We start from the raw sequence: 26,804 nt of genomic DNA on the forward strand, positions 1-26,804 counted from the left end.
AGAACACCCAAACTTTGCCCAATTTAAGTCCAGCTTCAGGAGATCCATTCACAAGAACATGCAGTAGGTGAATGTCTGTTCTTTGACTTCAACGAAGGAACGTGAAGTGGCCAAGCACAGGGGGCCACAGGCTTTCCATCTCCCACTGCTGATGAATTGGAAAACCTCCATATCCTGCTGGAAAACTGTGAACCCCAAAGCAAAGAGACTGAGTAATGGTGCATGAAGGACAAGGCTGGCTGTACCACCACGCTCCATGCACACAGGTCCAGGGATTCACAGCACAATCCACACCCACTGTCTGCAATGAGATTCGTGACTTGACTTTTGAGTGAGGTTTTAGCATCTCAAAGCTGGAGATAGCTGGAGTTCCCATTCAGCTCCTTCCAGCCAACAAACTCTGGCCTACCTCAGAAGCCCAAAGGAAACACGCTTCTTTTACCAGGTGTAGAGTACGACCAGTGCAGACAACGTTCCTGACAGCGCAACCCAGCTTCAGCCCAGAAACCATCACCACTAGGGAGGTGGTGATCTGCCCCCGAATGAACACAGCCTGCTGCATGATGACTTCTTCAACCAAGAGAGGGGGCCTAGAGGTGTCCAAGCTACTCTACGAATCTGTTGACACTACCCACCCCTCTGTGTGAAGATTTGTCTTCAGCGCTCTTGGGAAAGAGCTTGTCTTTGAGGCAGAGGAAAGTCACTCCCTGCCCTTCAAAGAGAGCAAATGCTCTGATCTTACAAAAGCTTTCCTCAGGGTTACTTCCATCAGAAGTGAAGTTTTGCAGGCTCCAGATCTAAGTCTTGAAGGCAGCTCCATGGATCAGAAAACCAAGGCAAGGTCACCAAAAAAGAACAGGAAGCTGTCTAGAAATAGCAAGGGAGCACATTACAATGCATTCAAGTAGACAGAAGGCACAAAATGTTCAGGCTGGGTTTTTTTTTTTACCACCGACTGTACCCAGCTGCAGCCTTCCAAGATGAATAATCTTATCATGTCAAAAGGCAGACAGAGGCGGGCACCTGGTATCTCTGCGTTTTTGAAGTTGCTCTTGAACAATGCAGGCTGTGAGGAACGGCTGCTCTGCAGACAAGCAGCACAAACTGGAGCAGAAGGAGTCTCTCCGCATAGGCTGCTGCAGGCAGGAAGGATGGAGCAGACCCAGTCAGCAATGGGAGTTGGGGTGTTTGGTGGGGGGGGGTCAAAGGGAAGTTTGCCTTCAACGTGAAGAGGAGGATACAGGGGAAATGGGTACCTTCGGCAGCCCTGACTTGGGGCATGGGGAAGGTGCCACCCAGCAAAGGGGAGAAGCAGATGACACTGATCCCATCAGCAGATGGGAATTTAAGTTAGGAAGCAGGAATTAACACAAAGAGGCCACCAGAAGAGGCTCTAAGCACTGGCATAGCTACAGCTGAGAGAGGATGAGATTTGTGCCCAAGGAGCAATCCTGCAAGCAAACCTGCCATTCCAAGGGCAGGTGCCTCCAAATAAAAGCAAAAGCAAGATCAGCGTGATACCTGTCAAGTCTAGATATCTCTACAGCATTCCAAGATGTGTCTGGAAGACTCCCTCCCTGTCAGCCTTTTGCTCTCAAAAACAAAAATAAGGAATGGCCAGAGTTTCAACCTATATCTCTTAAGATATCTCTATCTGACACCTCAGATGTGTTTTATCACCTCTCCATCAGGGCGTGGAAGCTAAATTGATTAGAACTATGCCATCTGAAACCAGCCAAAACCTAACAAAGCCATCTCCTCAGCTTTATCTCAACACTGCTATGTATATAAAGCTATGTCTGAAAACATTCCATGTACTTTTATTAACTGGCTTGAAGCCATGAGGCAGCACAGCACACTGCTCCACAAATCGCTGCACCCGTAAAAAGAGACCAATTTGGGAATCACTCCTCATCAAACCTCACCACGAAGCTCTTTGGCTGTTGTTATGGACTCCTCTGCCCACCCTGTCTACATTGCATGTACAGCCTCATCCTCCCTCTGCTCCCGAAGCACACAAACCTTCTTTTCTCAGGTAACTGGAAAAGCAGGAATAGCATTGCAGAATTAACAACCTTGAACTTCCAGGTTAGGATCAGAGGTTCATGAGGAGCTGTGAGGCTCAGCTGCTTGCCTATCTTGCTATCCCATCGCCTTCCTCACTCTCTCATGTCTGCTGTCATGTGCTAACACTAACATGCGTCAGCATCCTGAATAAGTTCCTGGCTTTAGCTATAAACCAGCCAGAGCTGGGAAGAGCCCTGCTCCAAGCTCAGGCAGCACAGGGATTAACCACGTTACCCACGACATCCTTCACTCCCACTGCTCACTGAGCTCACACTGCCCTGCCAAAGCTCCTGCCCCTCTTCAACCACCTCGCTCCGGCTCTTGACCAGAAGGCAAATGGAAAAGCTTTTGGTAACTTCCAGCTGATCTTGGCTGGGACGGAGTGACTCACAAAGGAAAAAATTCCCTGCCGATTCCTTCACAATCAAAGGTCAAGCAAAGCTCACACTGGGACCTGCAGTGAGGCTTTCCACCGTCACAACGGCCTGGGCATCAGGCTCCTTATTCCATCCTTAGTTTTGTTTAGGAAGGCAGATCTGAAGGCTATAAATATTGTTACACATCTGGCGAGGCACTCCGGAGTGGAAAATCCGTCTCACTGAAGGTAAATGGCTACAGGAGAGAGGAGCTGTCACCTCTGCCTCCAGCCAGCCCACAGCAGCCTCCAGTGCTCACCAGCTCCTGCTTCCTTTCCATGATGCTCTCGCATCTTAGCAACCTGCAAAGCTGCACGATCACTGTGAAAAGCACTTTTCCCTATTTCTGTATGAAGTTTTCATCAGGTTCCATTCATTTTCCCTAAACAAGTCAGGGTTTTCCTGTTACTCCTTGATGGCAACAATTCCACTCCCGCCATGTGCCAAGCAGTAACTGTGTCCACTGTACTTCCCTTCCACAAATACTGTTTCACTTGGCTCTCCAAATTCTAGGATCTTCTGGAATTTCCACCCACATTTGCAGCCCACTTCTTCAAAATCCAATGCCTACAAAGCAAGGACTACTTAGGAGGGAAAGGACGAGGGAAGGGATTGCACATGCAGGCAAGAAGGGCTGTGACCACCCCATCATCTTCTCCTCTTGCACTAGGTCAGATGATTCAAACTGGGCTGTTGGAATGAAACCAAGCTCTGGAAAACGCCCAAACATCAGATTTCAATAGGAAAAAGTTATCTACTTGAATAGAAAAACAAGGAAGACATGCCAGCATTTTTCAAGCCAAGTTTCACCTACTTCCACACCTTAAGGTGTTCCTTACACCAGTGCTTTGTTTAGGGGTGGGAGGGAGAGATGCTTCCCCCCCTTTTAGCCCACATTGAGTCAGAACAGGTTCTCTGCTCACACTGACACCAGAGTAAGAAAAGAAAGAAAACAAATAAACTCTGATTCCTCCTGTACTAGCTGAGGCTTATTAACATGTCAATGGAGTAACTTCTTTAAAATGTCCATAGAGCTGCTGGCTGTAACTGACCCATGTTGGTTACACAGATGCCTGTCCAAAACACAGAGGAGCTGCTTCAGAATCATAGAACTACAGAATGGTTTGGGCTGGAAGGGACCTTAAAGCTCATCCACTCCCAACCCCTGCCACAGGCAGGGACACCTTCCACTAGAGCAGGGTGCTCCAAGCCCCTGTGTCTAACCTGGCCTTGAACACTGCCAGGGATGGGGCAGCCACAGTTTCTCTGGGCACCCTGTGCCAGCACCTCAGCACCCTCACAGGGAAGAGCTTCTGCCTAAGGGCTCATCTCAGTCTCCCCTGTTCTGGCAGGTTAAAGCCATTCCCCTTGTCCTGTCCCTGCAGGCCCTTGTCCAAAGCCCCTCTCCACATTTCCTGGAGCCTCTTTAGGCACTGGAGCTGCTCTAAGGTCTCCCCTTAGAGGAGTCATCTCCAGGCTGAACCAGCCCAGCTCTCTCAGCCTGGCTCCAGAGCAGAGCTGCTCCAACCCCTGATCATGCACCTCCCCACACCTCTGTCCTGAGGAAAACACAGAGGACCCACCAAGGACAGAGATATTCAATCATTCCTCAAAGAGCAGCTGCTCTTCCAAATCCTGTGTTTGAAAACTCTGTAAATAATACACCATTAACTTTTAATCCTATCTTCCCCACTCTGACATGTATTTCGTATTAAAACAAAAGTTATATAAGGTTGAATTGAGGTTGCTTTTTAATATTACATTAACGCCATTAACCATGTGCAGGGCTAATCCCCATTTGAAAGGAGAGCATATTAGCAATGCTGAAAGCTTCTGTTACCATAGCAATAGTCTATCACTGTGAAATATTTATATAATGTCTAAGGTTTTCACTATGCAACAGCCATCTTATAAACCGCACTTCCTACTTCTCCTGTGTGTTACGTGGCTTCTTCGTCCCATGCACTGGAGCAGTGCAAACACCCGCTGCAGGCACGGCTCCTGCCACTGCAGAGACACTAAGGTTCAAACATCTGATCTGCACCTTGTGCTGATGTGCAGCGAGCACTTCGATGGGCGATTCTAGTCCCAAATATGTGGCTGTAGCGGAGAGATAGCCTAAAAGCCCTCCTGTTGGGTTAAATTCTACTGACATTTCCCAAATCCAGGCAAAACAAGCCACCTAATGGCAGTGGGATACAGTAGCACTGAATACAGATAGGGGTAATGTTTAACATGACACCAGCTTACCTTGCTTCCTCTCCTCCACCCTATCCCCCTTTTTAACTCTTGGTGCTTGCATCCCTTTACAAAAGATCATTCAAAGAATCCCAGACTGGTTTGGGTCAGAAAGGACCTCAAAGCTCATGAAGTTCCAACCCCTGCCACAGGCAAGCACACCTTCCACTAGAGCAGCGTGCTCCAAGCCCCTGTGTCCAACCTGGCCTTGGAACACGGCCAGGGATGGGGCAGCCACAGCTTCTCTGGGCACCCTGTGCCAGCGCCTCAGCACCCTCCCAGGGAAGAGCTTCTGCCTAAGAGCTCATCTCAATCTTCCCTGTTCTGGCAGGTTAAAGTCATTCCCCTTGTCCTGTCCCTACACAAAGCCCTTCTCCAGGTTTCTCATAGCCCCTTTAGGTATTTTCTGAGCAGAGGTTACCAAGTCCAGCACAGTATTCCTATCCCAAAGCACATCAGTTGGATCACCTCAAGGTGAGGGGATGCTTCCACACAGTGCCCAGCGCAGGGCTGCTCATCACTTACTTTGATGTGCTCATGCAGCTGGGCCTCATGCTGCCGGGAGAGCTGCTCATGCTGCCGTTGGAACTCGGCTATGAGGATCTGTCTCTGGATCTGCTGTTTCTGCTTGAGTGCCAGGAGCTCCTGCTGCAGCTGCTGTTCCCGCAGCGTCGGCTCTGTCACGGGCATAGAAAACTGGTGGTCCAAGCGCAGATCCATTGGGACTGAAGTCGGTGCAACTTGCAAGGGCAGTGCTGTGGTCACATCAACTACAACATGAGAACAAGAGGAGAGATGAGTGTAGTCCTCACTCACACAGGGGTCTAGCTCTCATATCATGTCCTGTAAAGACACTGAGGAACCATGGACTGAATCAAGAACAACACCTTTAAACTCACATCATCTTTTAAATGGTAAAAAAGCATTATGGGAGTTCAGAGTTCAGGAAGTTTTCCTCCAGCCACCACCATCTGCAGCTATGTGCATTTGCTAACAGTAAAGGACTTCAACACATCACATATGACCCTTCTAGATACCATTCTGCATCTGAGGATTTGAAACATACACCTGTGGTTCCACTCTGCGAGCATCACTTGAAATAAGAAAGATTAACCCCAGACTTCACAGAAAGGATCTACCACAGAATCATGGAATTATTTGGGTTGGAAGTGGCATTAGAGCTCATCCAGCTCCAACCCCTGCCATGAGCAAGCACACCTTCCACTAGAGCAGCTTGCTCCAAGCCCCTGTGTCCAACCTGGCCTTGAACACTGCCAGGGATGGGGCAGCCACAGCTTCTCTGGGCACCCTGTGCCAGCGCCTCAGCACCCTCACAGGGAAGAGCTTCTGCCTAAGGGCTCATCTCAGTCTCCCCTCTGGCAGGTTAAAGCCATTCCCCTTGTCCTGTCCCTGCAGGCCCTTGTCCAAAGCCCCTCTCCAGGTTTCTTGTAGCCCTTTTAGGCACTGGAGCTGCTCTAAGGTCTCCCTGCAGACTGCATACGCATCACATGGAGATACTCTGCAGAGCAACATCAAGAGGAACCAGGTTCCCCAGTGGTGACTATGCAGAGACTTGCCTGTGTCACTCCAAGTACAAGTGGGACAAACTTGAAGCACAATCAAGGCACAGACAGAGAACAGTTTGTTTAGTAAGAGGTGTATGCTAAGAGAATTAAAAAGGGAAAATTATCAGCGTGATTATCTGTGGAGTAAAAATCAGTCCTTTGCTTGCACAAAAAGCATCTCCCTGAAGACAATGGGATCGTGGTAAAAAAGGGCAGCAAGAAACAACTGTGAAAAATCCCTTTGCAGTAACTGAACTCAGCTTGTTTGTGCTAAAAAAGAAAATCACTGCCATCACCTGATGACTACAAATGCCTAAATGCCACCTGAATTCTGCATTCCTCCTACACTCCATACACGGACCACATTTAATGCCTCTCTCTACAGTCACTCAGTCACTCCTCAGCAGAATGAAAACAGGGTCATCCTTCAAAAACACTGAGCTTCCACAAACTTGGAAGCGAAAGTTGGGTCATAAGTTTTCATTCTAGCTGCTGTTTTCTCTTTAAGATATGTTTGTGCAAGGTTGCACAAACTCTGCAGCATCCCTGAAGCTGGACCAGTCACACATCTGCTAAGGTACCTACTCCACATGACAGGGTTACCCAGGGCTTGCCTGGGACTGTGCTTGGGGAAGGCTGAGATCTCACAGGGGTAGACATGATGCCCCACTACAAGAAGGACTGTGCTGAACCTGCCCTGCTTATACAAGCTACTTCACTGTTACCTTTCTATGCCATCCCCAAGAGGAAGACACTGTGATACCCTGCGATGCCCACACATAACCTCCATCAGGACACTAGTATCATCAATCCTAGGCGAAGGAGTTTTCATAGGGTTTTGTCCCAGTTAGATGCTTGTAAAACCTGAGACTGATTAAAAGAGAGACACACCGTTAAAGAAACCAAAATAGTGGAGTCATTCCTAAAAATCCAGGTGTTTTGGAAGTTGTAAACCAAAATGCAGTGCCCTGCTGCCAACAGGGACAGGGACCACTGGAAAGGCAACTCCATCTTGGATAGCAGCTCCTTGGAAAGGGGGATGTGGAGCTAAGTGGTGGGGTTTCAAAAGCACGGACAGGTTAGTGCTGCTGGAGCTGAAGGCAGAGAACAACAAAGCAGCACCAAATCACATTCCAAGAGATGCATGCAGACATTTTGCTTGGTCTACACAGAATCACAGAATCCCAAGGGTTGGAAGGGACCTAAAAAGATCATCTAGTCCAACCCCCCTGCAAGAGCAGGGTAACCTACAGTACATCACACAGGAACTTGTCCAGGCGGGCCTTGAATATCTCCAGTGTAGGAGACTCCACAAGCCCCCTGGGCAACCTGTTCCAGTGCTCTGTCACTCTCACAGTAAAGAAGTTCTTCCTGATGTTAACGTGGAACTTCCTATGCTCCAGTTTACACCCATTGCCCCTTGTCCTATCACTGGATATCACTGAAAAAAGCCTAGCTCCATCATCCTGACACCTACCCTTTACATACTTGTAAACATTGATGAGGTCACCCCTCAGTCTCCTCTTCTCCAAGCTAAAGAGACCCAGCTCCCTCAGCCTCTCCTCATAAGGGAGATGTTCCACTCCCTTAATCATCTTTGTGGCTCTGCGCTGGACTCCTTCAAGCAATTCCCTGTCCTTCTTGAACAGAGGGGCCCAGAACTGGACGCAATATTCCAGATGCGGCCTCACCAAGGCTGAGTAGAGGGGGAGGAGAACCTCTCTTGACCTACTAACCACTCCCTTTCTAATGCACCCTAAGATGCCATTTGCCTTCTTGGCCACAAGAGCACATTGCTGGCTCATGGTCATCCTCCTATCCACCAGGACCCCCAGGTCCCTTTCCCGTTCACTACTTTACACAAGAACAATTTGCAGGAGAACATCACTTCTAAGTAAAGAAACGCAGATTAGCGTAGGAAATGGAAAGCACAGTAAAAACCAAGCCCAAATCCATTGCTTTTCATTGAAAACCAAAGATGCACAAAAGCAGGGGGAGGGTGTTACAGAGACCAAAGTATCCAAGTTGAGTTTCACGTGTGCATGAGCAGTGTCCTTCCTCCTCCTCATGCTGGGGAGGAGGAGAATTTCTCTTTGGTTTTCTCTTTCAGATGGAAACATTCTCCTAAAGGTCACATTACTGGAAGTGTTGCTATTTTTCAACTCACAAGCTCTTCCCTCCACTTCCCTATTGTTTTCCTTCCTGTGGCCTTTTCCCTGTTCCCCTCTCTCCCCCGCAGGACCTGAGCTGGGATTCCTTCCCTCCAGGGCATTCTGGGGCGAGCCATTCAACCATTCAAACCCACCTAACCGTGTTCCTAAGCCCTCCTTGGGAATGACTGATGCTTTCCTGCATGGCTGGAACTGAGGGTAGACCCTTCCAGTTCCTGCCCACAGAGCATCCCCTATGGCAAGGGCTGCACAGAAGTATCTCTCCATCCTTTCTGTGGGAGATGATGGCTTGATACCAGCCCTCTCATTTCACAGACTATCGCTTCAGAAACTTCTCACCTTAGATGTGATGCTTTAAATTAGATTTAAAGCAGCATTTCATAGTGACACAAGAACATTTTGGATCCCTCCAGTACGACTCAAACTCAGGCAACCCCGTAACAGCTCCATACCTATGTGATACCTGCCTCTGCAGCATGGTGTATGGGGCAAAAGGTAACATCTGAAACCATCGTGTCCCAAGGGCTGTAGGAAACAGGATGTGTGCTGGAGAAGAGATGAGGGGTGACGGTTTTAAACTAAAAGAGGGGAGATTCGGGCTGGACACAAGGAAGAAACTGTTTACAGTGAGGGTGGTAAAACACTGACACAGGTTGCCCAGAGTCCCCCCTCCCTAGATCCAAGAGAGCTCAAACCAGTTAATGGTAGAGGATCAAACACAGTGAGTCATGAAGCAAGCAGCACAGTGGGCTCTGTGAATCACAAACCTTTTAAACGTGTTCCCTGTTTTCACATCCAGCTGAAGATTTCTGAGCACCCGGAAAGAACATCTCCCATCTTTCAGACGTGTGGACCAAAGGTCAGAGTTACTAATGCAGAGGTAGGAGTCACTCGAGCTGCTTACCCCTTCTCCACGTAAATCTGTTTATGTTCAATACGTTTGGTAACGCTATTTATAGATTCATAGGCTTGTTTGGGTTGGCAGTGGCATTAGAGCTCATCCAGCTCCAACCCCTGTCACGGGCAGGGACACCTTCCACTAGAGCAGGTTGCTCCAAGCCCCTGTGTCCAACCTGGCCTTGAACACTGCCAGGGATGGGGCAGCCACAGCTTCTCTGGGCACCCTGTGCAGCGCCTCAGCACCCTCCCAGGGAAGAGCTTCTGCCTAAGGGCTCATCTCAGTCTCCCCTGTTCTGGCAGGTTAAAGCCATTCCCGTTGTCCTGTCCCTGCAGGCCCTTGTCCAAAGCCCCTCTCCACGTTTCCTGTAGCCCCTTTAGGCACTGGAGCTGCTCTAAGGTCTCCCCTTAAGGAGCTCTCTCTTCTCCAGGCTGAACCAGCCCAGCTCCCTCAGCCTGCCTTCAGAGCAGAGATTTAGACTAAATCCAATTTGTCTCAAAATCCATGTACAGTTTCTAACACACCTTTAAGAACTAAGCACTCTGTGCCCTAAAAGCAGACAATAAAAGCTTTCAATGTGTTAAAATAGGCACAGTTTCAGCCAGAATGAACACACTACTCCTTTTGACTGCTACGACTTGTGCTTGTGTCCTGTGATAAATTATAGAATCATAGAATGGTTTGGGTTGGAAAGGACCTTAAGATCATTCAGTTCTAACCCCCCACCACGGGCATCAACACCTCACACTAAACCATGTCACCTAAGACTCTGTCCAACCTGGCCTTCAACAATGTCAGGGATAGAGCATTTACAGCTTCCTTGGGCAACCCACTCCAGTGCCTCAGCACCCTTACAGTAAAGATCTTATTTCTTATCTCCAACCTGAACTTCCCCCGTTTCAGTTTGAACCCATCACCCCTTGTCCTATCACTACAGTCCCTGATGAAAAGTCCCTTCCCAGCATCCCTGTACTCCCTAAGCAGAGCTCGAACTTGCACCATGTTGGATAATGGTCCCAAGAAAACTTCACGGTCCTTCCATTTCCCATCCAAAGGGATTCATCCCCCCTGCAACACCCGATGCACGGGGCACCAGCTGTGGAGAGCACAACCACAATTCCCATTCAGAGTCTTGGCAGAGGCTGCGTCATCCTCGGCTCTTACTATTTCTTTGAAATGCCATGAGCTCCCCACAGAAGCAGTGAGTGCTTTTGACCTCCCGAAAACAATCCAACCTTCTCTGCTTAATGAACACATCCTCAAGACAGAAAAAAGCCTGTGTTCTTATGAATATTTTATGGTAGACTAGAAAATTGCTTTTCTAGGTTCTGCCTTGAGAACATACTAATACAATTGGCTTCATGACGCTAGCAAGAGCACAAAGACTACATTCAGAGGTTGAATGCAAAATGCCAAAGCCATGAATTTGAAGACAAGATCGCTATTATGAATAAGCAACTATCTTGTGTTCTCTCTGCTTTTTCCTTCCCTGTAGGACCACAAGGAGAAAACAGGAGGGATGTTACTCATTAAGCTTTGTTTTAACCTAAGCATGGAAAGATTCTTTCTATTCATGCTCAAGTTACCATTAGTTTTAAACCATGTTAGAAATACTCTCCTTGATGGTTCTCTCCAAAACCATCCAAGTCTGCCCATGTTGGATGTTAAAGCATCGTTCTCATCAATCACCAGCACAGAGCAGCCTCCTGGTTGAGGCTGTCAATTTGACAGCTCACGGCCTGCTCTTACATAGAATGCAGCTGTTAAACACGCTTGCTGTAAATGAACTGGTAATCTCCAACCTGAAAGCAAAGGTGTGTTTCCTACAAACAATGTTGGACATGAAAATCATTGCCCATCAAGGCTGCATAGAAACAAACTGCCAGAGAAGAGAGTTTTTTCGATGCTCCTAAGCGGAAAATAACTTCTCCACAAGTACTAAGCAGTTTGGAAGCGATGAGGAGAAGGGGACACTACTTCAATATGTGCACTGAAATAAACTTAACAGGAAAAACTGTATACTCCTCCATTCTCAGATACAGCATTTCCATGCAGGTCCTTAAAGGATTAAAACATCAAACGGCCGAGTCCTGAAAACACACTAGAATGGAAGTTAAAACCAAATATATCGGGGATATTTGAAGCACAGCTTTAAATTCAAATCTTGCTTCAGCATAAACTTTCCTTAAGCTGAACTTTAGAAACACTGCTCAAACTTGCTTTCTTTTTCTTAAACCAAATGCTGTGCCAGAAAGACTTGCCTTTTGTGTCTGCATGTGTTCAGACTGAAGCAGAACAGAAAAATGCCTCTCACATTTGAAATACGACGTCACCTTCACATGGGAAGTGCAGGGGACACCTTCCTTGAGGCTGCCACCAGCCCAGCACAGAGTGGAGTTATATCTAATTCCAGGGAATTAGATCTAAGGAAGAAGCTCTTCCCTGTGAGGGTGCTGAGGCGCTGGCACAGGGTGCCCAGAGAAGCTGTGGCTGCCCCATCCCTGGCAGTGTTCAAGGCCAGGTTGGACACAGGGGCTTAGAGCAACCTGCTCTAGTAGAAGGTGTCCCTGCCCATGGAACTGGATAAGTCTTAAGGTCCCTTCTAACCCAAACCAGTCTGGGATTCCATGGGGTTAAAGCCACAGGGAAGGAAGCAAGGAGCAACCAAGGGAGTGCTTGCAGTGATTTACTCTGGAAGGATGGCTCACGTTAGTTGGGTGTTGTTAGACCATTATGGATCCAGTCCCTGTCCAGCAGGAACTGGTGCCAGCATCCCCCCCCCAGCCCCACCCACCCTCCCCCAGGCCATGCAGTGCTGGGCAGCCAGGGTGCTCCTTCCCACTCCTGAAAATGCCCAAACTCGCCAAAACACTGAGCGAGGGTGAGATCAGAGCTATTACTAGAAACAAGCTACTGCAGTATCTGACTGCAGAGCCAGAAGAGAAGCAGCGTATTCTGTGCATAAAGCAGAACAAAGTGGACGAAGACACAGCACCCTCAGAGCACATGCTGCATGTCCCATAGATATGGAGGGCGGGGGGGGGGGGGGCGAAACCCACAATACCATCTATACTCAGCTGATTCTCTAGGGAAGATGTAACCAGGAGCCCGCAGACTTGCCCAGGACCCCATGAAGGAGGTCTTTGAGGTGCAGCTTCCTTGACACCAGTCCTGCATGGCACATCACAAGCATCATCCAGGGGCAGGATGAAGGCATGGCCCTGCCACACTCCTCTATCAATCAGTAGTACACATGTGCAGAGGTGGGGAAGTGGCGTGCTGTGAGGCAGCCTGGAGCAACACTTCATTACCTCTGCTTTAATTCTTACCTCTGCTTTCTCAAAGGCAGGAACCAGGATCTCAGCAGAGATTACTTTTGGGCTAGAATTACATTATGAGTTTAAGCTAGTAATTATGAGTGCAGCTAGTCTGAAGGATAGGTATGTCAGATTAGACATCAGAAGGTGGTCCTCACCTATGGGGACAGGCCAGTCGTGTGGCGACACAGCTCTGGACTGGGAAGCAAGCACCAGTGATGGAGCCATCCCTCTATAAAGCAGGCAGGACAGTGCACCACAGCAGCCAGTGTGTTTGTAGAGCTTGTGATAAGAGAGGTGTGGGTGAATGCAAACGCAGCCTCGATCTCTTCTCAGCACACAAGAGTAAACAGCAGCTGAGGTTTCCAACCAGTACCACACATGCTGCAGTTCAGCAAAGGGCTGGAGTCATTCCCTGCTAGGAGAATATTTCATGCTGTATGAATGGGAACCAAAATTAATCATCCCAGCACCCACTGAAAGGCATCATGAGGCACTGCACTGTAGGCAACAGATGGAGCTTTAAATGTCACTCACTCATTCATGGCAATGAAACTTTTTGCTGATTACTACTGAGAGCTGAAGATGTAATAAGGGTGCAGTGATGCTGGATTTTCTGTAACCAGCTTTCTTTGATCCTAATCCCTTCCCTGGAAAGATCTATCAGCATTTACTGGAGACCTAGATACACATTTTATTTGTGGTGATAAGAAAACCAAACCTTGATGAGCAGACCACTTCCTCCTCACTTACTCTACCCTAGGCTTAAAACAATTAAAGCCATTCCCCTTGTCCTGTCCCTACAGGCCCTCATCTAAAGCCCCTCACCAGGTTTCCTGCAGCCCCTTTAGGCACCAGAGCTGCTCTAAGGTCTCCCCTTAAGGAGCCTTCTCTCCCACAGCTAAATATCTGGATCTTAGAAACCATCTGATGGTCCCATCTAAAGTACTGGAAAAAAAATTCAGTGTTCCTGAGCAGGGGCTGCAGCAGAGCCCTCATCTCCTGAGCACCATCAGCATTACGTCCTGCCCAGAGGGAAGCCAAACGCTCCACAAAGAAAACAGGGCTCTGCCAAGCACACAACATGTAATAAGTCCTAAATAAGACTGTAAAGAGTTCATGTCGAAGTGCCTGTGAGGAAGCAAGGAAGAACACCTTGATTACACAGATGTCTCCAAAAGATGAGCCTGTGCGGATAGCGAAGCACCAAAGGGAGACGCTTAAGTTCCACCACCTCCTCCTCATTCATTATCCTACCCCACCTTCAATGACATCTTTCAAAGAAGTGTCTTGGAAGATGCCAGTGCTTTTACTGGAATCAAAAGAGTCAGCTTGGACTACTTCTTACTTCAGACTTCACACAATTGTGGTAAGCATTTCCTTGTGTTCTAGGGGACAGACAACCAAAACCCCCATGACTTTCCACAGGAAAAGGCATCTAAGTAAGTAATAATATACAGCATTAGACAAATCAAAAGAATACCTACCCCTTCTTAAAAAGCATTCCTGGGAATATCATTTCTCCTGCCTCCTTGTTCCAAGCATTATGAAGCAAGTGAACCTCTTTGATCCACCTGTCTCACTGTTGGTACAATAAACTCCTCACCTTATCAGGTACCCAAGGAAAAATGGCAGGCTGGGGGAAGCCCTGCTATACTTCTGAAGAGACAAACCCACCCAGATCTCTCATATGCCTCTCTCTAATCTCATTATGAACTTCATCCAAGGGAAACTGGTACTTTAGAAAAGAGAATCAAACATGGAGCAGACGAAGAAGGAGCCTCATCTGAGGTTATAGATGAAAACTCCCCACGATGACAAGAAACCCTACCCTGTTGCATCACTGTTAAAGAGAGTCCAGAAGAGGCCACGGAGATGCTGTGAGGGCTGGAGCAGCTCTGCTCTGGAGCCAGGCTGAGAGAGATGGGCTGGGTCAGCCTGGAGAAGAGAAGGCTCCTGAAGGGGAGACCTTAGAGCAATTCCAGTGCCTAAAGGGGCTACAGGAAACCTGGAGAGGGGTTTTGGACAAGGGCCTGTAGTGACAGGACAAGGGGAATGGCTTTAACCTGCCAGGGGAGCAGCTTCATAAACCATTGATGAGCAGCATTTCAGAAGGTATTAAGAGCACTGCTGCTCACCCAACGCATCCAACACAACCAGTTGCATTTAAAAGGCACCTGATATTAAGAACAACTTCTGATTATATCAAAACACTGCTTCTGTAAGTGGTAAATGGTGCACTCCAAAACAGCCATCTCCCACGTTTCACATCAACCAAAAGTGGAGCACAAGATGTCTTGATCAAGGAGCACTGCAACCAGAAAGTAATGTGCAAAACAGGGGAAAAAAACAGAACACTTTATCCCCTCCCTGCATCCTTATTATATTGGATGACCTACCCCAATTGAAGAGCTATGACCATGACACTCCTGGACCCCTCCAGCGCTCTGCAGACAAGATGGAAGAGGATGACAGCCTTTGTTCTCTTACTCTGATGTGTATTGCCAGAGAAAGAGCACACAGTTTTTCAAGCAAGGGTGGGTGAACAAGGAGGAACACCCACACAACTCCCACTTCCCTTCTTATTTTCCTTATTGTACTTGCTTCACCTTCTCTGTAGCATCCCATCACTCTGGCAGATTTAGGAGTATGCACAGAGAAGTAGAAAGAGCAGCATCAGCTGGATACAGGAGTTAAGAATCAGCTTTATTCTGACCCTGCTACTGGAAACCACCTAACTAAGCAGCATCCAAGCTGAAGACAACTCATTCACAGCTGTATAAAATGTGGGCTACATCTCCTCTATGTCTACTACAACCAAAGCAAGATGTCAGCAAGTCTTCCCTCTCTGCTCCAATGAATAAGGCAATTCTGGTTTATGTTGCTCAAAACCACAAGTCAGTATTTTAGCCTCAAATGTCATTTAATTCATCAAAAATGGTGGGTTTACTAAAAGAAACATGGTCATGATATAACTAACTAAAAATGACATCGCAGCTAAACCTGACACTGTCAAAACGCTTCACAAAGAGCTAGTTTTCTGCTGTGGAACACAAGAAAAGCCAGGAAGGTTTGCTCACCAGGTTCATAGGGGAAGATGTTTCCTTAAACCAAACCTGTAATAGCAAAGCATCTCCTTTGAAGATACAATGCCCTGCTCCTCGGAGATCTGGATTTCAGTGTGTGCACAGCACCCACCTTCATCACAGGGCCATGGGGGAAGCAAATAAAATCTAAATCACAGCTAAAGAACTTCCAAAGTTATGGAACTTTCTATCATGAAGAGTGGCATAGGCTCAGTGAATTCACTACTCTATGAAATTTAAAGGGTAGTATCTAGTGCAAGTTCGACTGATCAAAGGACAGGATAAACATCAATGAGTTTGGGAACCCATAGCTGAGCTTGACTGGAGTGTGCAGGGGACAGACTCTGCCATAAGAAACTCCCATTGTGCTCACAGTCCCCACAGTGTATATTCAGGCAACTTCTCTGCTGGGGCTTGACTGTAGCCTGATTCTTCCCCCAAAAGGATGCTATGAGAAGCCCAAAGGTGAGAGACTTAACACACACACACACATTATATATATAAGGATGTTGATCCTATCTGTATCCTTACCTAAACTAACAATGACTGACTTCTTGGACAACTTGAAAACGATAAAGGACTTTGGAAAGAACCTGAAAGGGTTCAGTGATTCAAATACCAAGTCTTAAGAGGACATTTGGTTATGAAGGGGAAGAGTAGACAAAAGGCATTCAGAAAACTAGAAGAAAGAGATCAAAAGGACATCCAGACATGCAGCTGAGGAACAACTACAGGAGGAAGAGGCTGACCATGAAGCAGAACTTGCACCAGCATCTCCCTTCTGAGGTCTGGAGAAGAATTAGTATGAAGCTCCCCATCCATCCACCACCATTTGAAGAATGGTGGCAGAAGAGCAGAGGTTAGATGTGAGCGCAGAAGGTACCAGCCTGAACAGACTGTGAATGTTAATGGAAGTTCACCTCTCTCCAGATTAAGGAATGCACAAAGTACCACAACGATGATGTAGTTCCTCCAGGTCTGTTTCCGCATCCTATCTCTCTTTTTATAGCATCGTGCAATAACTGAAACATGAGGAAAATGGGGCATTCCATTCTTGCATTCATTTCAACATTCCTACACAACAACTTGTCTCAAAGAAGGTATCTAAAGCTGAACAAGATCAGCACTCCCAAACACCCAAAACCTTTCCATGGAACCAACACACACTAAATGCCTTCTCCATCAAGCAAATTACATTTTATACTAAGAGTATTTTATCTGTAGGCCACTAATGAAGGACTGTGTGTTCTACACCTCCATCCCTCCCTGTTGCCTTTGTAGTGCCTGAAACACAGCAAATTGTTGGGAACAACATCAGGGAGCTTTTCCTATTTGGAGTAAATACTTCATAGACTGACTTGTCTTGAATGTCGAGTTCTCTTAATGTGCTAAGGCATTTAAAGCAGTTCTGAATTTAAGCTTAGTTTGATGATTTGGGTTTTTTCCTATGGAGTACAGAATCTATCCAACAAAATACAAGCCCAAAAGATTAGAGGAATCAAGTCAGCATTGCAAGGAAAGCCAGACCATTTGAAGCTTTCATAGAACACAATGGCATGTGTGAAAATGCACTGCTCAGCTCTCTTTAGAGCATCATTCTCTGAAAAGGCAATTCTTGTTCATAAAACCTAAAACAAGAGAGGGGACATAAAGGGAATTTTACTTCTAGATGGCTCTGAGAAAAACCTACAGATGCAGTAAGGGGTTTCAAAGCTGTGTGTTGAAGAACTGGGACAACTGCAGAGAAAGACTCCAGTGGCTGGGAGACAGCAGGGAATAAACCACCATGAAGGATGGCAGCTGGATGAGCCCACTTAAACTACAAAGCCACTGGGTTACAACATGTAAGCACCAGCTAAGAGGTGGCATCATGTGCCTGTGGGCTCCAAGCTTGCAATAAGAGGCCTTTCACTTGGGAGAAGCAAGTTTAATTGAGGCCAAGCTAATTGCCAAGGTGACCTTATAGCAGCCTTACACAGAGAAGACTTCCAGTACCTAAACGGGCTACAAGAAACCTGGAGAGAGACTTTGGACAAGGGCCTGTAGGGACAGGACAAGGGGAATGGCTTTAACCTGCCGTAACAGGGGAGATTGAGATGAACTCTTAGGCAGAAGCTCTTCCCTGGGAGGGTGCTGAGGTGCTGGCACAGGGTGCCCAGAGAAGCTGTGGCTGCCCCATCCCTGGCAGTGTTCAAGGCCAGGTTGGACACAGGGGCTTGGAGCACCCTGCTCTAGTGGAAGGTGTCCGTGCCTGTGGCAGGGGTTGGAGCTGGATGAGCTTTAAGGTCCCTTCAACCCAAACCAGGCTGGGATTCCATGATTAAAGGCCACGATAACTACGAAGAGAAGCAGTTGATCTTCCCCCTCCCAGTTCCCAACTCTCACCAGATGACAATCTCTGGCAAAACACAAGGCACTGACCTAAATGTCTTTGAATGGCACTTAAAACACAGTGGAAAGCCTGGCAAGGTGATCTAATGGCATTTTGGGAGTGACAGCTTGTGTATATTTGTAGCTGCCACTCAAACCCCAGAGCACACTAAAGTTCTTGTGCCACAGCAGGACACAAAGCCTACAACAGCCCCTCTGCTCTCCCAGCTGATGAGCCGAAGGAGCCAACCCTCAGAACAGCACTTTGCATTTCCAAAATGCCACTGTTACTGTACTTTTGTATACAGAAAGGTCTAGAGGTTGATAATCTGTGTGTGCCTGTGTGTCAGACCACTCAACTACAGAGATAACCAGTGTATCTTCAAGTACGTTAAATCCTGCGTCAGTGTTTCCATACTGAAATAAAGCTGGTTTAAATCACTACAGCCTAATCCTCCCATGATTTAGCCTGCTTTCATTTGCATGTTTCCACTTCACCACTGATTTGTCTCACGTTTGCTTCACTCAAAGCAGCAGGTTTGAAGTGTAGAGCCCTGCTCTGGTGGGTCCCATACGACAGCACCAACCTGTCTCTGCTTCTGCCTATTGATTTGGGCACTGACATGCACCAAGCGAGGGCACAGAGGCAGATTTGGACAAAGCCTGTGTAACACTTTGGCAGTGCTCTACAATGACTTCAAAACCAAACAAATAAACCCCAAGAAACAGTTATTCAACCAAACCAGACTGAAATCCTTTTTGAAGATTCCCACTATACGCATCTGTTCCCTGTATTTGCTTCCAGTTATAGTAACCTGCTTCCTCCAAATCTTTAAAACGAGAAACAAAGGTACCTCTCCATCACTATAAGTAAGTCTTCTACAGGCAGTTCCACGTTTATTACTTCAAGTCACTTTGTCATCAGAACACAAGTACTGGAGCAGAATTCCTGTGCAGCCACACGCCATTGCATGATATGAAACCAAACCCGTGGTGAGAGAGATGCTTCACTACAAGATTTCTCCTCCCATTGTGAGCCCACCTCAGATGCTTGAAAAAGCTTTCCCACCCATACTGGCACGTGTAAGACTAAATGTCTGCTGCTTGTGAAAATGAATGTCTTAAAATGAGCATTTGCATTAAGATCTGGTTTACAATAGCTTAAAGGAAAGTTCAGTTTAACCCGAAACACTTTGCTCTTCCAGACTACGTTATGCAGGAGGTCTAAAGCTATTCATAGCTAAAGGAGAAAGGGAAGGCACTGAAATCCAGGAGTGCTGGACTTTTGCACAGCCTTAATGCAGCACCTGGCTGCTTGGAAGTGCTTTAACAATGACCCAGCATATCCCGTTTGTGGGAGGCAACCACAACTCTTCCAGATGCTCATTACCTGGGAAAGACAGATCATAGAATGGCTTTCATTGCTGTTGTCAGCAACCTGAGGGCACTGATGGAGAACAGAATTGAGTACAACACACAGAGACAACAGAATGCTTGCGCAGCAGATATTCAGTACCCAGCCGGCTGCAAAGAACTTAAACGGTTCAGTCACAGAATCCCAGACTGGTTTGGGTTGAAGGGACCTTAAAGCTCATCCAGTCCCAACCCCTGCCACGGGCAGGGACACCTTCCACTAGAGCAGGGTACTCCAAGCCCCTGTATCCAACCTGGCCTTGAGCGCTGCCAGGGATGGGGCAGCCACAGCTTCTCTGAGCACCCTGTGCCAGCGCCTCAGCACCCTCACAGGGAAGAGCTTCTGCCTAAGGGCTGCTCCATCCAGTGTCCCCCAGCCTGTAGCAGTGCTTCTGATTGCCCCAACCCAGGGGCAGGCCCTTGCACTTGGCCCTCAAATAACATGATATCCCTAACACTATAGCTCTCCTTTGCTCAACAGGATTGACAGGGGCAGGCAACAAGGCAGAAACCCACTATAACCATATTATAGATGGTGTTGAATCCATTAACTAGGTGACACCTTTAATAAGGGTTTAACCTCCATCATCATCATCATCATCTATGTTGCACTTAGACATGTTCTCAATACTCTCTGACAGTTATATGCACAGAGAGATGCACAGCTTAGTCTTTTGGATGTAAAGTAGTGCTTAAATATAAAATAGCAGCTAATAGTATAATTCAAAGGTGCAAAATAATACTATGCATTATAAAACAGCTACTTGGAAGTTGAAATCCTTGTCATATGCAAGATCTTATTTTATGGGATAAAGAGTAAAGAGTGTTTTAAACTGCACACCAACTAACATCTAACGTGCTCCAAGACTGTCTGAAAACCTCTATCTGGAAACCTCTAAAAGCTGCTTTAAAAGGACGAGAATTAATCCTCTGGTGATCTTCACCTCTCCTGTCATTCTTACTCATATGTCACCTCCTGCACCACACTCAAAAGTGCTATTTCTCTTGTGCAACAGAACTAAGGTGTAGCTCCTGCCCCCTAATGCTGCCTCAGAACTTTGTTTAGTGCATTTACCACATAGCCACATCTCTACACTGAAGCTCAAATTCCTAAGAGAAAACCAGAAAATTGCACAAAAGAGCTACTGGTTGGCAGAAGTTAGCATTTACAAGCTTTAGGAGTTTGGTGGGGTTCAATGATGTACAGAGGGGAGTTGCCAAGTGACTGCATTGTCTGCTTCTCTCTTGGTGTGGCAGTGCAGGAAGCCTTTGCCAAGCCAGCAAAGAGCTGCACAACTTCAAAGCTCCCTGCCTCTCTGTGCAAAAGAGCACAGTTTGTGGTGAAATTGGATTCTTGTGAAGAGAGAACAGAGTTTATCCAACAATTGTGTCCTTCAATAGGAGTAAACCATGGGTTTGACCCCGAAAATGTACAACTGGCATCTCTAAGAGACTGCCCGGAGAAGGGGGGGGACAGTGTCTTTAATGAAGTTCCCCGAAAAGCCCCCCTCCTTCTTCCAATTAGGAGCAGCTCTCTGTCTGTGCCTACCTGAAATGGCTTTCAAGGCTGTTGTCAGCAACCTGAGGGCACTGAAGGAGAACGCAATCAAGTACAACACAGAGATGCAACACAACGCTTGCACAGCAGATACTCAGTACTCAGCCAGCTGCAAAGAACTTAAAATGCTTCAATAACAGCATCCCAGCCTGGTTTGGGTTGGAAGGGACCTTAAAACTCATCCAGTTCCAACCCCGTAAGTGGGAACTACGCTCTTGGATGACTCCTGATACATGGAGCTTGAAGGCTTTCAATGGAAAGCAAGCAACACAGCTGAGACAGCTCTTCCCCAGGACACAAAAGGAGTGGAGATGGTGGCATTGTCAGCTTTGTGCCCAGTCCCACACATGAACCAGCAAAGGGAAACTGGGCTCCCATTCAGGCTCCCTTTGCTGCTCCCTCATGTCCATGAGAGCACCAGGTCTGCAGAAGGCTGCAGAGGCAGGAGGTGGCAGATCTCAAGGAAGACCATGTTCTCCTCACTGCCAATCCATCCAGGCAAACATTTCACAGCTTCACTGCTGAGCTGTCATCTGTGGGAGCAGCGCTTGGTGGGAAGCAGGTCAGGCAGTCACCCTCGTACCACTCTGTGCCCCTTTCCAACAGCCCTAAATGCTGCTGCTATAAAAAGAAGGGCATAGCTGGTAAAAGAAACCGATATAGCACAAGGAATGAAACAAAGGCAGGAACAGGAACCCATGAAGCACCCAACCAAGCAAACATTATGCACCGTAGAGGGTGCTGAGCACAATGGTGTGATTAAAGTCATAATCTCCAAGTCAATATTCACCAAGATGCTCTGGGAAGGCAGAACAGCACCTGCACAACTGCAACACACGGTTCGGCAGCAGAAGCCTTTTCCTAAGATCTAACCTAGATCCTATTGCTCAAAAGAGGCATAAGCAGCACATCAAAGGAGGTGATCCTGCCCCTCTGCTCTGCTCTTGTGAGACCTCACTTGCAGCACTGTGTGCAGTTCTGGTGTCCTCAGCATAAGAAGCACATGGAGCTGCTGGAGTAAGTCCAGAGGAGGCCATGAGGATGAGCAGGGGCTGGAGCAGCTCCTGTATGGAGACAGGCTGAGAACATTGGGGCTGTTCAGCCTGGAGAAGAGAAGCTGCATGGAGACCTCAGAGCAGCTTCCAGTGTCTGAAGTGAGCTACAAGGATGCTGGGGAGGGACTCTTCATCAGGGACTGTAGTGACAGGACAAGGGATGATGGGCTCAAACTGAAACAGGGGAAGTTAAGGTTGGAGACAAGGCAGAAGCTCTTCCCTGTGAGGATGCTGAGGTGCTGGCACAGGGTGCCCAGAGAAGCTGTGGCTGCCCCATCCCTGGCAGTGTTCAAGGCCAGGTTGGACACAGGGGCTTGGAGCACCCTGCTCTAGTGGAAGGTGTCCCTGCCCATTGCAGGGGGTTGGAACTGGATGACCTTAAGGTCCCTTCCAACCCAAACCAGTCTGGGATTCTATGATTTGTGAGGTTCAATCCCTCACATTGAGTAGTGGAAACCTGAACCCCACTCTCTGGTTGAGTCCCAGGGTCAGAACTGGATATTCATATTTCAGCTATTTCCCACTTGTTTAACTGTGCTCTTTCTTGAGCATGTGGAGGTCTCACATCAACGTGCTCTTGGAGGCCAAGACAGAAGCATGTTGCATATGAGAGTGTAGCACATTTGAGTGCTGCAGGGAATTAGTGTTGCTCTCCAAGGTGGGTTTTATCACCAGAGCTTTAGTGCTCAGCTAAGCATCATGTAACCTGGGCTGAGACAGACGGGGCAGGTCTAATGCCATCTTAAGAGACTTCCAATTGAAATGTAAAGCATGCCAGTTCCCTGGCTTACTGTCAGAAGAGCAAGAATCAATTTTGTTTGCTTTTCCCTCTCAGTTCACCACAAACACCTCCACAAACCTACTGCTGATCCCAGGACTTCAAGTCACCTCCTTTCCACAACAGAAAACCAACAGGAAAACTCACTGCTTAGCAAGAGAACAGCTTTGGAAATGGAGGGATAAACACCTACCAGCTGGCTGGCCAGACCTGTATGTGGGACACTGGAGTCCCAACACTCTCTGGGCAAATGCCTTTAGCTCTGCCTGTCACTGTGATAACAGCACCTAGTGAGACAAAGCTGTGCATGATGGCAATACAGTGTCTCCTCCTAAAAGATCTCTGCTCGGAACAAGACTAAAGATTGTCTTCATGGAATGGTTTGTGTTGGAAAGGACCTTAAAGCTCATCCAGTTCTAACCCGTGTTGGAACTTCCCTTGTTTTAGTGTGAACCCATCACCCCCTGTCCTATCACTCCAGTCCCTGATGAAGTCCCTCTCCATCTTCCTTGTAGCCCCCTTCAGACACTGGAAGCTGCTCTGAGGTCTCCACGCCTCCTAAGACTGGAGGAATAAGACTCTGCTTCTATGCTCCCCCATCCTGCAAGCCTTGCAATATCAGCACGACATCTGAAAGGGTCCTGATGTGCCCTCGCACTGTGTCAGACACATCATCTGCTTTCTCGCAGCCACATCCATTTACCTTCACAACCAAATATCCCTACCCTCACTAGTTACCTCACTCTGTTCAGTTGACTCTTCCTGCTGTTACCATCTCAAGACCCTGGTGAGACACTCACCACGCACCCACAACCCACCTCCAATAGTCACACAGCAGCGCTATTACTGAACACAGTGCTTGTCTACTTACCCTAATACAGTCAAGCACAGAGCCTTGGGTGACATGGTCTAGTGTGAGGCACCCCTGCCCATGGCAGGGGGTTGGAACTGGAGGATGTTAAGGTCCTTTCCAATCCAAACCAGTCTACGTGTCTATGCAACCTGCCAATTTACATCACCCCTCCAGTCTAAGACAGCAATGAAAGCTTTTGGCAGCATTTCCAACAGGCTCCTCAGGAACAACACCGCTGAGGTGCAATCATTTCCCAAGTGCAAAATGAACTCGAAAATCCTCACCTCAAAACTCTGAGGCTGTCCAGCCCTCCCCCAGAAAGTGTGAACAACCCAAAGCTGCTAATTTCATTCATGACAGATTGCTCCTGCCCTCAAGTGGAGTTATTTCAGCCTACCCAGCAAAATGGAATGGAAATCACTCAATCAGAACACGGGTAATGCTGCCTTCACAGGTACATTATCAAGTAGATAGGCTTGCTTTGACTAGTTTTGCATGATATATTCCTTTCCTAATACATTATACAGGCATCAAATGTTTAAGGAAGTATAGCAGAAAATAACCTGGGCCGAGCTTTTCCTAATAAAAACATTTCCCCAAATACTGAAACCACAAAGAGAAGCTCTTGTTATAGTCAACAGAAAAATACTTGAAAGTTTAAGGCAGGTTTGGAATAGTAAAAAATAGAGGATAAAGGTTCTCCCTCCATCAATACCTTATCATAACAGCTTAAGCTACTTTGAGAAGAGATTGAGTAGTAGTCTGTATTCATTTGTTGAAAAGAAACCAGATCAGTGCCCTTAGTGACAATTAAAGCCTTCCGGGTGTCACTTTACCAATGCACATGACACCCTGAGAACACAGGATCTTCAAGACCTTCATTAATATCATTACATCCTATGAGTAGGACTACAAATGTGTCAAGTGAAGCAAGTTTTGACCCAAATTCCACCCATGGTTTGGTCTTCAGCACAAGCTGGAGACCTGCTTGGGACTAGTTCCTCTGGCCAGGGGAGAAGTTCACTCACTGGATTTCATTAGAAACTTGGAAATCAATTTCCCATGTAAAATTCATTAGCAAGAAGTGTAACAGCTTGAAAAATACCTGTCAAAAGTAGCATTAAGATGTGCCATACATTTATTCTCTATATTACAATTCCAGTTCCAAGCCAACGATTCCAACACCTTTTATTAAATCATAAAAAACTTCAGACCCACTTATAATGATATCTCTAATCAAATATGAATGAATCATTGGAGATGAAACAATTTCATGAACAAAAACCAGATGGAAAAGTAGTAAGGAACGGAGTGGCTTAAATCACAAGATTTAAAGGGAAGCCAAAGAAGCAGATATTTAATCACAAGCAGTCATTTCAAGTTAAAAGAAGACACCAGCCTAAGGTAGACCTCAAATCAAGCCATTAAAGGGGGAAGTGCCAAGGCAGCACCAACCATAAACTTAAATGAGATGGCTTTAGTGTGGATGAACTTACTCCTGCATCCAAGACACAGAAAATGCTGATTTCACATCTGCTTGGTGGTGACAGGAATTAGGTGAGGATGGAGAAGGGAAACCCAGTGTGGTCCTCTTTGAGAGCTCACAATGTAGGAAAGCATGAGCATGCACAAGGAAACCATGCTGGTACAGCTGAAGTAAAACCACACAGTCCAGTTCTTCAAAGACCCTCCTTGTTAAAGGCCATCTTTCAAGGCCTACATACTTCAGAAGCCAAACCAAAGTTCAACCATTACACGTCATCAACTGAGCGTGTCAGTGTTGCTAGGGCTTTCTGGCTTGAAGTACCTTGGTTACAGTTTTTATCCATATACTTGGTGACTTGTGTCTCAGCCTAAGTCATTTTGGGGTTTGAAGCAGGTTTTTTTGGGGAGTAGGAAAAGGTGATGAAAAGAGAGAGGAAAAGTCTACTTAACCAACCAAGGGCAATGTTCCAGGGCAACATCTGGAGAGTGCTGCAGTATTTTAGGCATCACTGCACAAGCCATTGACCTGATATTCCCTCCACTGCTCAAAGACAAAGCAGAGCCAAATATAGCCCTGAAAATCAATATACACTGCGGAAGAGCTACTAGGATGCTGATAAATGCATCTTGTGTCGGAAGAGGAATTCCTAGGAACACAGGTGGCACGAACCTGTGGCATCTATTTCCCCTTTAGCAAGAAATTACCCTGAGTAAATCTGGGCATAAAGCTCTTTGGGTTGCTCCACGATACAGGGAACACCAACAAAGGGAATGTGAACCAAAAGCAAACAGGCTGCTAATGGAACGGTCCACAATGTATCCAAAGGCTCTTCCCTCCATCAGCTGCTTATACAGAAAACCAAAGCACTGAACAACCTGTCCTTTGGTAGAGAATCAGTAAGATATCTGCTAAGCAAATCCTGCGCAATATATCGTTATCAGTGTGAATTAACAAACCAAACAAGGTGAGGGAAGAATAAAGCACAGCAAGTTGGGCCTTGCAGTGAAGCAAACTTCCCTGCCGCTTGCTTTTCATCTAAGGAAACAGCTCTATATTCCAGCGCTTAAGATTTAAGTGCTGCTTTCAGCTCTTAAGAGAAAGAAGTTACTAATTCATCCTACCTCCTCTGTTTAATAACCATTTTCTTGTGGGTTAGGAAGGAGGTGACAGCTAAACATTTTTGCTGAGGCAAAACACACCAAGGCACAGTCTATGAGCTGCAGGCTCCTGCTTTTCCCACCCCACATGATCAGGGCATCCACATTCTGGGCAGAAAATCCCATCCAGCAAGAGAAGTGGTTTAATTCCTTGCAGGACACAGATGCTGAAGTTCAGGCAAGAGATGGTTGGAGCAGCTCTGCTCTGGAGCCAGGCTGAGAAAGCTGGGCTAGGTCAGCCTGGAAAAGAGAAAGCTCCTTAAGGGGAGACCTTAGAGCAGCTCCAGTGCCTAAAGGGGCTACAGAAAACCTGGAGAGGGGCTTTGGACAAGGGCCTGTAGGGACAGGACAAGGGGAAAGGCTTTAACCTGCCAGA

At 47.1% G+C, this 26,804-nt stretch overlaps 1 protein-coding gene across 8 annotated transcripts in view; it reads right to left on the reverse strand.

Moving 5' to 3' along the window:
• HDAC4 (histone deacetylase 4) overlaps window positions 1-26,804 on the reverse strand; it is a 217,326-nt gene that overhangs the window by 100,571 nt on the left and 89,951 nt on the right. For all 8 annotated transcript variants that reach the window (XM_065669699.1, XM_065669701.1, XM_065669694.1 and 5 more), the window contains one exon: window positions 5,247-5,491. In XM_065669699.1, the coding sequence (XP_065525771.1) occupies window positions 5,247-5,491 (245 nt within the window). The remainder of the gene's footprint in view (window positions 1-5,246; window positions 5,492-26,804) is intronic.

Source organism: Lathamus discolor, chromosome 3 (assembly GCF_037157495.1).
Source record: "Lathamus discolor isolate bLatDis1 chromosome 3, bLatDis1.hap1, whole genome shotgun sequence".
Taxonomy (NCBI): Eukaryota; Metazoa; Chordata; class Aves; order Psittaciformes; family Psittacidae; genus Lathamus; species Lathamus discolor.